This window comes from Physeter macrocephalus, chromosome 2 (assembly GCF_002837175.3).
Source record: "Physeter macrocephalus isolate SW-GA chromosome 2, ASM283717v5, whole genome shotgun sequence".
In the NCBI taxonomy this organism is placed as follows: domain Eukaryota; kingdom Metazoa; phylum Chordata; class Mammalia; order Artiodactyla; family Physeteridae; genus Physeter; species Physeter macrocephalus.
This window is the reverse complement of record NC_041215.1, coordinates 2,918,543-2,934,300: the sequence shown is the minus strand read 5'-3', so window position 1 is coordinate 2,934,300 and position 15,758 is coordinate 2,918,543. Positions and strand designations below refer to the sequence as shown.

At 41.9% G+C, this 15,758-nt stretch overlaps 1 protein-coding gene across 2 annotated transcripts in view; it reads right to left on the bottom strand.

The window, feature by feature from the left end:
* The window catches only part of NPM1 (nucleophosmin 1), a 15,762-nt gene extending 7,883 nt beyond the window's left edge, over positions 1–7,879 (bottom strand). Inside the window, exons 1-6 of one of the 2 annotated variants that reach the window (XM_007131041.4) lie at positions 7,695–7,879; positions 5,628–5,707; positions 5,012–5,131; positions 4,583–4,676; positions 4,133–4,239; positions 3,966–4,033 (exon numbers count right to left, since the gene is read on the bottom strand). In XM_007131041.4, the coding sequence (XP_007131103.2) occupies positions 3,966–4,033; positions 4,133–4,239; positions 4,583–4,676; positions 5,012–5,131; positions 5,628–5,707; positions 7,695–7,752 (527 nt within the window). In that variant the 5' untranslated portion in view covers positions 7,753–7,879. The remainder of the gene's footprint in view (positions 1–3,965; positions 4,034–4,132; positions 4,240–4,582; positions 4,677–5,011; positions 5,132–5,627; positions 5,708–7,694) is intronic. The other variant, XM_024115823.3, reaches the window with a different exon arrangement.
* Between the last annotated feature and the right edge of the window lie 7,879 nt (positions 7,880–15,758).

Sequence of the window (15,758 nt, the reverse complement as noted above, 5' to 3'; positions counted from 1 at the left end):
ACAGCAGTGAGAAGCCCGCGTACCACAAAAAAAAAAAAAAAAAAAGACAAATACTGTATGATTCCACTTATATGAGGTATCTAAAGGAATCGGTCTTTATAGAAACCAAAAGTAGATTGGTGGCTGGCAGGGGAGAGGTGGAAATGGGGACTTTTTGTTCAACGGTTATGGTTTTCAGTGTAACTAGATGAGCTTGAGATGTTACACAACAATGTGATTATGATTAACACTACTGAACTGCACACTTGAAAAATAGTTAAGGGCTTCCCTGGTGGTGCAGTGGTTGAGAGTCTGCCTGCCGATGCAGGGGACACGGGTTCTTGCCCCGGTCCAGGAAGATCCCACATGCCGCAGAGCGGCTGGGCCCGTGAGCCATGGCCGCTGAGCCTGCGCGTCCCACGTCCAGAGCCTGTGCTCCGCAACAGGAGAGGCCACAACAGTGAGAGGACTACGTACCGCAAAAAAAAAAAAAAAAGTTAAGATGGTAAATATGGTGGTTTTTTTTTAGAACTGAAAATAAATTTTTGAAAATGAAGTTATTTAAAGAAATTAAAATAAATAGAAACATTCCAAATTCATGGACCAGTAAATATTAAGGTGGCAACTCTCCAAATTAATCTACAGATTTAACACACCCCTAAAAGAATCCTAGCTGGTATCTCCGTAGAAACTGATCCTAAAACTCACACTGAAACTCTAGGAACCCAAAGTAGCCAAAATCAATCTTGAAAAAGAACAAAGGTGAAGCATTCACATTAAGTAATTACAAACTAAAATCTATAAAAAGTACAAAGCAACAGAAATCAGAATAATGTTTCACTGGCGGGAGGATAGAATGGAACTGAAGAGTCCAAAAGTAAATATACATTTATGGTAACTTTTCAAAAAGGGGGTAAAGACCATTCAATGGGGGAAAAGTCTTTCACAAATGGTGCTGGGACTACTGGATATCCACAATCACAAAAAATGAAACTGGCTCCTATCTCACAATAGATACAAAAATCAATTCAAAACGGATAAAAAGGTAAGAGCTGAAACTATAAAACTTTTTGAAGATTTGGCAATGGTTTCTTAGGTTTGACACAGAAAACACAATAAAAGAAATAAACCAAACTTTATAAAATTTAAAAGCTTTTCTGTAAAGGACCACCAAGAGAGTATAAAGACAACCCATGGAATGGGAGAAAATACTTGTAAATTCTACCTGATAAGGGGTTTGTTTCCAAAATATACAAAAAGTTCTTATAGTTCAATAATATAAAACGTGTACAAGTACTGCTACATGCTACAAGGATGAATCTTAAAAATATTGTGATAAGTTAAACAAACCAGCCACAAAAGAGCACATATTGTATGATTCCATTTATATGAAATATCCAAAACAGGCAAATCTATAAAAAAAAAAGTACATTAGTGTTTGACTAGAGCTGGGGAAGATGAGGGGTTATAGCATAGTTTCTTTTTGAGGTGATGAAATGTTCTGAAATTGGCCGCACAACTGTGCATACACACTATAAAGCACCAAATTGTACACTCTAAATGGGGGAACTGGGGGGAAAACCAATCACTGGAGAAGTCCACGAATAAGTACGAATCAGCAAATGGTGGAATTGGTTTAATTTGTAATTACTTCACAAACCAAACATTATATACTGGCCAAAATGGTTTCTCTTCCAAACTACATAGTCTAAATAAAAAACAGGAGTGGGGCTTCCCTGGTGGCGCAGCGGTTGCGCGTCCACCTGCCGATGCAGGGGAACCGGGTTCGCGTCCCGGTCTGGGAGGATCCCACGTGCCGCAGAGCGGCTGGGCCCGTGGGCCATGGCCGCTGGGCCTGCGCGTCCGGAGCCTGTGCTCCGCAACGGGAGAGGCCACAACAGAGGGAGGCCCGCATACCACACACACAACAAAAAAACAGGAGTAACTTCATCCATGTGCAACCAAAGAAACACTCCTTTCCAATACAGGGGTAAAAAATCTGCTATGTTAACTGGATAAAATACCATGTAGTATACATTTAAAGGCATATAACGTCTTTTAAGTAATTTTTAACATTGATTTGTCAATTTTGGCCCTAGCACCCAATACCTGCATGGGCTACCCCATACTAAAAAAAAGATGACAATCGTTTCTATAAAACCACTATTGTAAGCAGTTTCATTAGGATATTCCCTAATAAAATGGAGGAAAAGGGTGTTTATGGAGAACCACCCTTTGTTTTATTTTTTAAGTAACAGATATTTTCCTGGGTGGCACCTAGGCAAATCCCATTGCCACCTCAATGAAGAACAAGGAACACTCTCCACCACCCCCTCACCTGACCTGGCCCCTGTGGGAAACAACACTGAACTTGGAAGGAAGCACAGCCCATGCTGCCCCAGGACCCAGCCATAACCATGAGCCACTTGGGGAATGGCCATTCCGGCCCCACGGGGGCCCCATGCCAGCCATGCTTGAGTGCCTAACATTTTCAGGGCCCCCTAAAAACTGTCCTCCAAAGTCACCCCTTATAGTTTCCTGGCCACCCAGAATAATCCACCCAGGATGTATCGGTAAGCCATACTAACTTTTTTTTAAAAAAACTTTTTATTTTATATTGGAGTATAGTTGATTAACAATGTTGTGTTGGTCATACTAACTTTTAATGTACTACATGGTCTTCAGCTTTTCTTGCTTACATCAACAGCAGTCAACCAACCCCACACCATACCCCTTCCATCCCCCAAACAGACCCACTGATCCGCCTTTTATTTTGTGGGTTCCAAGCCTTCTGAGATTATGGCTTTCAATTTCCACATAACTACTTTTAACTAACAAACCTTGGGGCACCTCTTAACATTTTCATTGCCCCCTAACCAATGGAATCTTCTAAGACTTGTTATCCTCAAGGGATCCATTAACTGCCTCTACTTATACATGTATCTGATTACCCTTTTCTCCCTTTTATGAAAACTTACCGATTTGGACCTTGTTACCATCTACACTTTTCATTCCTCCCTCACCACCTAACTTGGACAACTTAGAGGAGACATGGAAGACAAGAACGTAAACTATTTACATTGTAGTTACATCAGGAATTATCCCCATTTTAAAGACAGGAAATCTTTCAAAGCCCAGGCATAATCAAGTAGTAACAAACACCAACTATATTGAGTTTGTTTATAAGTTTGACATGCAGGTAATTTTGTATTTTTTAAGCATTCAACTCTTTCCTATTTTCTGCTTCCACTGTCATGCTCAAAGGCCTTTTTAAAGCGCTACCAGCTTGGCTAGTTGAGGTCACCGAAAACCTACTTTGCAGATCTGATCGTTAAATTAGTGCACGTTCTCTCAGAGTCTGTCTTAGACTCCATTTCAATTGTTTTCAGTAAATATATAATGGACCAACCTGAGAACCCAAGAACAAAGTTGACAAGCAAGTAAAAATTCAATATTAATAAATTTTTGATACGGCTGCATATAGGAAAGACTAATTATGAGGAGCATTTTATTCCATAGCGTGTTTGTAACTTTACCATAGTCTGACCTAGTTTAACAAACATATCAAATCTTGTTTACAACCAAATTTTAAATTCTTCAGCAAAATCCTATTCTCTTTTAGAATCTAATTTTCTCATAAGGACCAGGACAACCATATGCCAAAATCCTTTGTGGGGGAAAAAAATCCTCAAGTGACAACTTACAAAATGAGTATAGCTGGAGCTATTCAGAGTCTCTTTATGCCCAATCCATTTATTATTAACTGTTCAGCATAATATACACCAGACTTAGCACACAGTAATGTGTCCACTAAAACTTCCTCAGAAAAAAGGCACCTAGTCAAATACATCTGGGAAATGCTGCATACTCCATCCTTTAACTCAGCTCATTTAACACAAACTGACAACCACTAATCATGATTTTGGTAAATCGTTTTCATAACCCCCCATACAACAATGTCAGGTTTCTAAGGGCATACTACTTACTCTTCATCATCATCGTCGTCGTCATCATCATCATCTTCATCTTCATCAGCAGCAAGTTTTACTTTTTTCTTAAAAAAATAATTGGACACACACTCGTAAGTAAGTGCTAATCCAAACTACCAAACTAAAGGCCAAAATAAATTATGTATAGTAAATTGCATCTGTACCTGTGGAACCTTGCTACCACTTCCAGGGGCAGAACGCTTTCCAGATATACTTAGGAGTTTCACATCCTCCTCCTCTTCATCTTCTGACTCTGCATCTTCCTCCACAGCTAAAATAAAATTCTTTATCAACCACTACTAAAACTCAACCAACAGCAAGAACTCAGAAAAAAGGGCACTGATAAGACACAGTAATGAGTATTTTAAAACTCAGATTCTATTAGAAAAACAGTAAAAAGAGAACAAAATTTTTTAGAAGGAATTTGGTGGACTAATACTCATTACTAGGTTTTACATGCAAAACACCAGGCTTTTCTAGTTGTAAACTACTAGATTCCCATTTGAACCTATTACCGACAGCGGTACTAGAACTAAGCATACTTTATAAAGTCCAAATTGGGAACAAAGTAACTGCATTAAAAATAAGCATCATAACATATAAAAATAACATACCTACTAAGTGCTGTCCGCTAATATGCACAGGCCCTGAACCACACTTCAACCGTAAGACCACAGGTGGTGTTATTTCAAAGCCCCCAAGGGAAACCTAAAAAGAAGAAATTATAAATCACTAAATATTGTGGGGAAAAACATGGTTACATGTTTGGAATAAAATCTGTTCATAACTTAAAAATGTTTCTGAACAAACACACCCATCAGCCAAATGAACAAAATAAGTGAACATGTTTTTTCCACCTCTGATAAATAAGCAGCTACCACCACGGTGATCAGTCAACACCAGTGACAAAATATGCAGCTGTGACTACTAGAAAAAAACCAAAGCAAATTCCCCAATCTCCTTGTTGTAACCTAAATGACACTCACCTTAAGGCAACAGAATTAGACTTTGACATAAAATCCAAAGTGTAAAAGTGCCCTTACCGTTGGCTGCACAGACATTTTCAAAGTTGCCAGTGTTACTTTAATTGGACTGCCTTCATAATTCATCGCCTCTGCTTCGACAATGTGCAATTCATCCTTTGCACCAGCCCCTAAACTGACCTGTGAATAGAAGAACAGTACTTCAACTTAAGTTTCCACCATTTTACAACCCCCCCAACCAGTTGTTTTAAAAAATCAGAACAATTATAAACCTTTCATTATTACCACTGATGGGAAACTGACTTGAGCACAATGTTGTCTTCAAGTTTTATGTGACTTTGACAATTTCTCATATTTGGTAAATCTCAACAATTACATAAAACTGCATTTGATGACAAAGATGTTTATGTCATCACCCATGCCTAAGTACAAACCACCTAACATTTACTGGCCACTCAGAAGTTAAGTAGTAGGCTATAGGCTAGTGTCTGTGGAGAACAAATAAGATTTATATTTATCACTACCCTAAAGGGCTTTTTAATACAACTGTAGAAGCGAAGAACATATATAAGGAAAGAAAAATACTGCTGTAAAATAAGCATTAACCCACATGAATAGGAACTAAGAGACCGAAATCAAGAAATGTTAAGTAGTTTATTTTGAAAAGTTTAAGTACCGTTCTTAAAGATAACTGGTGCTCATTTTCATCATTATCCACCTTAAAGTGATAATCTTTGTCGGCCTTTAGTTCACAACCTGTAAATGAAGAAAAAATTCAACTATAACAAGGAGAAAAATAACACTGAAAATTCAGTGTGGGTAACCAAAAAGTTAACTTGTGAACTAATTTTTACTATTCTAGCTACCAAAAAGCAAGGCAGAAGTACCTCTTCCTGGATTTCTTGAACACAAAAGTCTATAAACATCAAATAACATCCAAACAGAGAGCTTTATAAATTCCACTTCCCACTACATTATTTTATGCTCAACTAACACTACTATTCTCATGTAGAAGCAGGATCAAAAATTTAGTAAACCTAGAACTGAAACCAACCCTAACATACAATGTTGATAAAATCCCACTATTTTAAAGTTGAATTACCTACCAAAACTCCCAGGTGCCAAATTTAGAAATGACAATGGTTACACAAACACCTACATCAACAGCTTGTACTTACAACAAAAAAACTACTAATGTAAAAGAACTAAAACTCGTTACAGGGGTCAACATTCCATCTTCGAAGTAACAGAAATGATGTACATTAAATTCTGTTCAAAAATTATATTTAAGACAATAGAAATATCCTAGGGATACTTCCAATAGTAAGAGTTAACACAAAAATTTTGATATAAATTTTGATATAAATTGATCAGAAACGCCAGCTTTTCAAAATGCTAGGAATAAAAGCCTTAATGCATAGTGCATGTTACTACTACCATTCATGAATAAGCAAACTGTCTTAAATACCATGAGAATTAAACTTTATTAATTTAAATAGTCCCATTTAGTTGCCATCTAATAGTTACTGGAATAGATGCTTAACTGTTATTGCTCAATTAACAAATCTCAGCATAGTATATAAGGAAACGAAATTAATTTGGGGCAGGATGCCTGACATAAAGGCTTCAACAATCCAGTTTAGTGAGACTGAAAAACCAACGCAGGCCCCTTAGTATGGTACTTGGTGTACTCGTCGGGGAAATCCCAAAACCCTGGTATAGAATTACAAGTTTAACAGAAGGCTGCCTCAGCCAGTCTCCCTCCCTAGCCACCCCCCACCCCAAATCATTTGTAATGCACCAGCTCTGGAGGCAAGGGTCATGGAGTTAGATCTAGTCTCTTCCTACAAGTGCAACCTTCGTTAAGCCACTTCGGTTCTCTGAGCGGCAGTACCTCCTCTGCGAGGTGGACGCGGTGAGACAGAAAGAGAATTCTCTAAATGAAAACTACCAGCAAAGATGTTAAGCACCGAACAAAAGACCTCCAAGAGTCCTGGAGCTACCAACCACTTCACCTAACGTTTCCGGCCCACCAGCCTCAATCAAGCCCCAAGACCCCAGGCTCGGGGGTGACAAGACACCAGTGAGCCCCGGATGCAGGGCCCACACCCCCCTCCTTCCCCCAACCACGTGGCAACCACGTGCTCCCCAGCGGTCGCGGCCTCCTCACGCCGGGCCGGGCCGCACCTCCCTTGCCCCAGCAACCAGCCGAGGCACCGGGGCCGAGGCTCGGTAGAGAGCTCCTGACCCTGAGGCCCGACGACAACGCCATGCTCAATCGATCCTCTCGTCCAGAAAGGAGGCCCAAGGCTCCTCACACCCCGAACCCACAAAACCTCCTGCACCACCAACGCGGAGCTCAGCCTCAGGCGCCCGCCCGGAATCAGAAGCCTACCAACTCACAAAACCCCAGAAAATAATTGTGCCCGGAGCTCCACCATGGGCCCCGCGTAACGCCGAACCCTCAGCCGGTCGGTTCCACGTTACCTCAGGCCCTGGGCCTCGGACCGCTGACGCCCCAGCCTTCAGGCCGCCCCTCCTTCCCACCCCCCTCCGTGCTTCCGGCTCGCCCCTCCTGGGTCCCCATCCTGCAGGCTGCAGGACCCCGTCTGCTCGCTTCCCACTCCCTCAGGCCTCCAGCCTGCTTAGCTTTCCTCGCTAACCCAGGCCTCAGTGGGATCCCGCCCCCCCCACCAAAGCCTGTAGGCCCTGCTCGGCCTCGCTCCAACCCCCAAGCAGTTACCGAAAAGATAGTTCTGGGGCCTCAGGGGGCTCATGTCCATGTCCATCGAATCTTCCATGGGTTGGTGGCACGCACTTCGGTGGGAGAGAAAGTGGACGGAGATAAAAGACTACCGTTCGAAAGAACAGTCACGCAGGACGGAATCAGACCAGGGAAAGGACGCGGGCTCCCTGCGCACATATATAGCAAGCTGGAGATCTCGCGAGAGCTCCTTAAGTCCCGTCTCCGCGCGCGTGCTCCGGGGCCCCCCTCCCCGCACGGTCGCCCTCCCGCGCAAGCGCTCTTCAACCTCACTCCTTTCTACCTCGCCCCCCACCTCCTCCAGGTACTTCGCGGGCTCCCACCGAGCACGCGCACTCGTACCCCGGCCCCACCCCTCCGCCGCAGCCGCCGCCTGTGCGCACGCGTGCTTCCCCCGGGTAGCGCGCGTTCCCCGCCTTCTAGCCTTCCACGTCCTCTCCGGCTCAGGCGCGCGGGCCTTGCGAGAGGAGACTGCGCAGCCCACCCTGTAAAATGGCGGCGGCAGCACTTAGCTGTGTTAGGTACGGGGGGCGAGCCGGTTGTGAGTCAGAGAGCAGCTCGATTCACCTTTCTCCGTCCCCTCGTGCCTCGCAGGCCTCCAAACAAGCATAACCACTTCGGGTTTTTTGACTCGCCTGGAGGCCTGGGCGCAGAATTCATTGTTTCCCCAAAGTTAAAGCTTGAGGTGCCAGAGACAGTGGACTATACGCATTATTAAATGTTGGAGAGAAAAGATGTAGCTGCTGGCCAGACTTATTCAACTGTGTTTTTATCGCTCTGTCGTTTCTGAGCAAACATCTTCGAAGTTGAAATCCTTCCTCATTATGTCATTTGGAGGCAAAAGGGGACTAAGTCGGCCTCTTCCACATGAGCAGGGCAGGAACCAAGCCTGGGTGTTCTCCAGACAGAAGGTTTTAAAAGGGCTGTATATCCACAACATGTACCCGCGTAACGTCCTGTGAGGCACACACGACTATCCTCGCTTTGCAGACAAGGAAACGGGCCGCGAGGAAGGTGCCCAAACAGATGAAGTGATTATAGACAGGGTTCTCTAGTTCGAAGTCCAATACTAACATCCAACTAAAAGAGCTCAGAGGATTATATGAGGGTCCAGTGTCTGAGGCAGTGCAGTTCTGAATCCTCAGGATTTCTAAGAATGTTCTGACCTGTAAAGAAGGCATATGTCTTGTAAGAAATGCATAAACCTTAATTAGACTATTTGGAAGTGAGCCTGGAAATGAGCAACTTAAGCTACACTTTGGCAAACTGAGGATCATCCCTCCCCCAACCGCAGCCCTGGGGCCCTGGTGCCGAGGATTCCCCTAGGTATCTTTTTTACATCAAGGGACCAAACAATAAATTAAAGAAGTACTGTAAGGAATAAAAATAGTGACAGTAATTCCCTACCCAAATACAATCTACTTGAGATAAACCATAATACACATGACCCAATTATTAGTTAACAGAATGACAGTTCTAAATTTAGAGAAATCAATGCTTGCAATATGTGAATAGACTAAAATGTTCCTCACCTTTTCCCTTCCCCCAGTTGAAGAAAAGTCTTCACCAGCCTGGCTCTTGGATCTTTTAAAACGCAGAGTGTGACCAATTGCTAGAGAAAAAACTGAGTCTTGGAAGGATATCTATTTAAAGGAACTGAGGAAGGCTGATAAAAAAAGAGGACAGGACTGTGGCTGAGGAGAATTTAGACGTTTAGAATGAGAAAGTCTCAAGAGAGGAGCTACAGGATAGTGGAGAAGGGACTAATGTTCTTTGAGCCCATGCAAGTAAAAGCTGGGACTACTTTGTAATATGTTTCTGGATTCTGGACCATGATTATTCAGTGCAGCTCTGCACAGAGCCGGAATCATTTGAGAGGCATAGCTCATGTTATATAAATACATTTGCTGTTTTAATATTTCAGGCACTTAGTTATTATCTCATGGAATCAAGTGGTTTGAAAAACAACGACTTTTTGCATTTTTCAGATTTACAAATGTAATGAATGCCCATTATCTTTTAAATAAATTAGAAGTATTTAGGCTTATACAAGTGAAAAAGTTAAATGCCCCTTTTTCATATCCCCATTCCTATTCCCTAAGGTTAATCACTGTTAGTAGTTGAATGACTATACTTCCAGACTATATATGATGGAGGAGGCAGGGGGAGATTATATAGTTAGGGGGTTTTTTTGGTATTTTTTTAATGTGTGTGATTCATATATTGTTCAACTTGCTTTTTACACTCAAAAATATATTTTGGACATTTGTCCAAACTAGTCATAATATGGATATGTTATAATTCAACTATCCATTTCTCCATAGATGGACACAAAAATTGTCTCCATAATTTTGCTATAAGAAATAATGCTTTTGGGCTTCCCTGGTGGCGCAGTGGTTGAGAATCCGCCTGCCGATGCAGGGGACACGGGTTCGTGCCCTGGTCCGGAAAGATCCCACATGCCGCGGAGCGGCTGGGCCGGTGAGCCATGGCCACTGAGCCTGTGCGTCCGGAGCCTGTGCTCCGCGAAGGGAGAGGCCACAGCAGTAAGAGGCCCGTGTACCGCAAAAAAAAAAAAAAAAAAAGAAATAATGCTTTTGGGCTTCCCTGGTGGTGCAGTGGTTGAGAATCTGCCTGCTAATACAGGGGACACGGGTTCGAGCCCTGGTCTGGGAAGATCCCACATGCCGCGGAGCAACTAGGCCCGTGAGCCACAACTAGTGAGCCTGCGCATCTGGAGCCTGTGCTCTGCAATAAGAGAGGCCGCGATAGTGAGAGGCACACGCACCGCGATGAAGACTGGGCCCCGCTTGCCACAACTAGAGAAAGCCCTCGCACAGAAACGAAGACACAACACAGCAAAAATATATATAAATAAATTAATAAACTCCTACCCCCAACATCTTCTTTAAAAAAGAAAAAGAAATAATGCTTTCGTAAATGTTATGGACTGAATATTTGTGTTCCCCCCAAAATCATATTTGAAAACCTAATCTTCAATGTGACTGTTTGGAGATAGAACATGGAAAAGGTGATAAAGGTTAAATGAGGTAACAAGGATGGGCCTTAATCTATAAGCTAGTGCCCTTATAAGAGGAGGAAGAGACACCAGAGCTTTCTCTCTCTCTCTCCTCTGTGTGAAGACATAGTGAGAAGGAGGCCATCTGCAAGCCAGAAGAAAGCCCTCACCAGGAGTCGAATCCGCTGGCACTTTCACCTTGAACTTCCCAGCCTCCAAAACTGTGAGAAATTTCTGTTGTTTAAGCCACCCAGTCTGTGGTATTTCGTTATGGCAGCCCAAGCAGACCACTACAGTTAAGTATCTGTATATATATCCTTTTGGATGTCTAAAAATAATTTTGTAAATATGTTCTAAGAAATGGACTTGTACATTAAAGGGCAGGTATTTACTTACAAATATATGTACATATAAATGCATCTTTTTATTGTTTACATAAATAGGATCATACTTTCTATATTGCTGTCTTAGTCCATTCAGACTGCTATCAGAAAAGACTGGGTAGCTTATACACAACAGAAATTTATTTCTCACAGTTCTGGAGGCTGGTAGTCCAAGATCAGAGTGCCAGAACGGTCAAGTGAAGACTCTCTTCCAGGTTGCAAACCTCTTACTGTATCCTCACACCGTTGGAAAGGGCTAGGGGGAGCTCTGCAGAATCTCTTAGAAGCACTAATCCCATTCACAAGGGCTCCACCTTCATGACCTAATCACCTCCCAAAGGCCCCACCTACTAATATTATTACTATTGGGGCTTAATATTTCAACATGAATTTGGGGTAGGGGATGCAAACATTCAGACCATAGCAATTGTTATGCAACTTCCCTTCTTCATTCATGTGGTTTAGCTTTCTTTCCATGGTATAATATATAGAGGCCCATTGAATTCTTTTTAGGAGTTGTATAATATTCCATAGGATAAAATATATACTATTCTTTTAATTCTAGGTTTTATTTATCTCTTTATTTGTTAACACATTCTGCGATGGAAATTTTCAAACATGCACAGAAATAGAAAGAATATTATGATGAACACCATATACCCATCACCCAGCTTCAACAGTTATCAACATATAGCTAATCTTGTTTCATGTATACCCTCCCACCACCCTTCCCCCTCCACCTCTGCTGGATTCTTTTTTTTTTTAAATAAATTTATTTATTTATTTGTTTATATTTTTGGCTGCATTGGGTCTTCGTTGCTGCGCGCGGGCTTTCCCTAGTTGCGGCGAGCAGGGGCTACTCTTCGTTGTGGTGCGCGGGCTTCTCATTGCGGTGGCTTCTCGTTGCAGAGCACGGGCTCTAGGGCTTCAGTAGTTGTGGCTCACAGGCTCTAGAGCGCAGGCACAGTAGTTGTGGCACAGGGCCTTAGTTGCCCCACGGCATGTGGGATCTTCCTGTACCAGGGCTCAAACCCATGCCCCCTGCGTTGGCAGATGGATTCTTAACCACTGTGCCACCAGGGAAGTCCCTCTGATGGATTCTTTAAAGAAAATACCAGACATACACATTTTCATCTTATATACTAAAGTATGAATCTTGAAGAGAGAACTATTTTTTAAAGCTTAAACGTAATATCATTGATACAAGTAAAAATTTTAAATAATTCCTAATATTATGAATTATCCAGTTCAGATTTCCCCAGTTGTCTCTTATGTTTGGTTTGTTTGAATAAGGATCCAAACGAGGTCTACACGTTATACACTGAGATGTGTTATCATTTAACATGTCACTTTATCCCCTATCCTTTCTATAAATTAGTAGACCTACAGCTGCTCTGTCAAGTGTGGTTGCCACTAACTACACGTGACTACTTAAATTTCAATTTCAATAAGTCCCCTACATAGGAACCTTCAAGTTGCAAACTTTCAAAGATGCGAACTGTGTTCGCATGTCCAATCACGTTAGTTCACGTGTTTCACGTACATTGTCATGTGTGTGCATCCTCTACAAGCGGTTGTGCTTTTGTGTACTTTACAGTACTGTATAGAGTACAGCAGTACAGTATCTTTATTTCAAGCCCAGGATGTCCAGAAACAAGCGTAAAAGCAGAGGTGATGTAGCTGGTACAGCTGAGAAGCACCAGCTGTTGTACTCTACTACTGTACTTTTCAAGTACTTTTCAGTACTGTACTGTAAGATTTAAAAGTACTTTCTTTATGTTTTGTGTTTTTTTTATGTATCATTTGTGTGAAAAGTATTATAAACCTATTACAGTACAGTACTATATAGCCGATTGTGTTAGTTGGGTACCTAGGCTAACATTGTTGGACTTACAAACAAATTGGACTTACAAACATGCTCTCAGAAGGGAACTTGTCTGTAGGGGACTTACTGTAATTAAAATTAACTAAAATTTAAAAGTCAATTTCTCAGTCTCACAGGTTAAGTGCTCAATAGCCAAGTGGCTATTGGCTAATGGCTATGGTATTAGATATAGTATTGGATAGCACACAAAAACATTTCCATCATTGCAGAAATTTGTGTTGGACAGTTCGGATGTAGAGGCTTCACTAAGATTGTGTTCACTTTTCTTGGCAAGAATACTTCATACACAGGTGCCTAGAATACCTCATGTTGTGTCAGGGTACACATATTGTCTGGTTGTCTCTCTTTTTGCGATGTCAAGTTCAGGTATTATCAGCTGGATTCTTCCTTTATAAAGTCTTCCATTCACCTGAGAGTTTTAACTGACCATTGCTTCCTTCCATTTTTATAAGCTGCTTCCTTCCTTCTAATTTTATCATTCCCTCTACAATTATTGGCTGGAATTCTTCTGTAAAGGAAACTTTTCCCTTATCAACTATTTGGTTACCCTGAAAACTAGAAAAATAGTTCATAAATGATTGCATCTCTCCTTTTATTTACTTGTTTTCAGAAAAATAGGTGGTACCCTGTATTTTTTCTTTTTTTTAGTATCTTTATGTGCACATGAATTTAAACATAACCAGTGTTTCAACCTTTCTTCCCTTTCTTTGCGGGGGAAGGGATACTCATAATGGCCCAGTTTGGGCAGTGAGAGTCCGTTCAAGTTGGCTTTGATTCTTTGTGAAATGACACCAGTAGTCTTTGATAGCTTTCTTACTTTCTGGTATGATAGTGATCTTGGGTGGCCTCGGCCTGCAGTGGCTTGAAGCAGGATTTCGATTTCCGGCCAGAGATTGAGTTCGGGCAGTGGCAGTGAGAGCGCTGAATCCTAGCCACCAGACCACCAGGGACCAGTGACCAGTGACAAGGCCCTGGCCTGTCAGCTGTGTAGAAATGAATTTCCACATAGAGACGGAAAGTAGTGAAGCAAGTAAAGCGTTTATTAGAAGGAAAAAGAGTACAGTATGTGTGGATAGACACACGGGTGGGCTCAGAGAGTCGCACCCTCATGGTAGTTTGAATTACTTTTATGGGGTATTTCTTCCAGGTTTCCTTTGACCAGTCATCTTGCTTTGCCTGGTTCTGAGTCCGTATTTAGTATATCTCAAGGTCCTCCCCTGTGTGTGTGCGCATCTCTTAGCTAAGATGGATTCTAGCAAAGAGGCCTATGGGTAGTTGACATCACTTACTATGGGGTGGCGCCCCCTGCATTTTGACCTCCAAGGAGCCTTTCTGCACATGTGTAATCGGGAAGGTCTCCTTGACTTCGAGAATGAGGAATATGTGGTCTTTTATCTCTTATCTGGGCAGAGACCAGCCTCCTCCATCATCCTGCTTTTATGGAGTTTCTGCTATTATGGAGTTTCTGGCCACAGGGGACGAACTATGAACTTCAGCTGTTTGACCTGGGCCCATCTATCTCCTGCCTCAATAGAATATTCCAGGCTAACATTATACATTTCCTGTCCTGGAGATAGATTCAGCCATTTCTTTAAGGACCCACTGAATCCTGTAGTGGGAAGTGTTAGATACAACATTCTGGTTGTGAAAGGTGCTCATTGCTATTTAGTTAGTTGTTTTTCTAGGACTTTTTAAGGGACAGAGCTAGGAAATACTCCCTTAGATGAAAGATAATACACTATCTTCATTGTTTTGCATCTTCCTTTTTCTTTTTCCCTCACTTAGCAATATATCTTGGACATCACTCCATGGCAGCATATAAAAACTTTTTTTTCACATCTGATTTTACAGCTGCACAGTGTAGATGTACCCTAGTTTATTTATCTAGTTCCCTATTAATGGACATCTGGGTTGTTTCCAGTCTTGTGCTATTACAATCAGTACAGCAATGAACAGCCTCGTGCATGCATCACTTTGTGTTTTTACGAGGTTTGGGTAGCATTATAATGGGCCAACTTGGCTAGGCTGAATTTTCCTCTGCGTTTATTTTGGTTAGGGTGGTTGACAAGAGATATTTTCACATGAAATTTGGTAGGCAGAAGAGAAGAAGCAGGCATTTTGGTTTCTATGCCTAGAAGATTGGGCCCAGTACTTTTGTGGCTCACGCTCATGGTGGCTTATTTGCTGGCTCACCAGTTTGCCATGGGGCAAAGTCCAGGCCTGCAACTGCTCCACCTGTGATATATGTATCACATTTTCTTTACGCATTTATCTGTTGATAGATACTTACATTGCTTCCATGTCTTGGCTATTTATTGTAAGTAATCCTGCAATGAACATGGGGGTGCAGATATCTTTTCGACTTAGTGTTTTCATTTTCTTCAGATAAATACCCAGAAGTAGAATTGCTAAATCATATGGTAGTTCTATTTTTAATTTTTTGAGGAACCTCCACAAATAGCTATAGCAATTTACATCCCCACCAATAGTGCGCAAGTGTTCCCTTTTCTCCATAACCTCTCCTAAACTTGTTATTTCTTGTCTTTTTGATGTTAGCCATTCTAACAGGTGTGAAGTGATATCTCATTGTGGGTTTGATTTCCATTCCCCTGATGATTCGTGATGTTGAGCATCTTTTCTTGTGTCTGTTGGCCATCTGTCTGTGTTCTTTGGAAAAATATCTATTCAGATCCTCTGCCCATTTTTTAATCGGATTGTTTGGGTTTGTGTTTTTGTTTTGCTGTTGAGTCGTATGA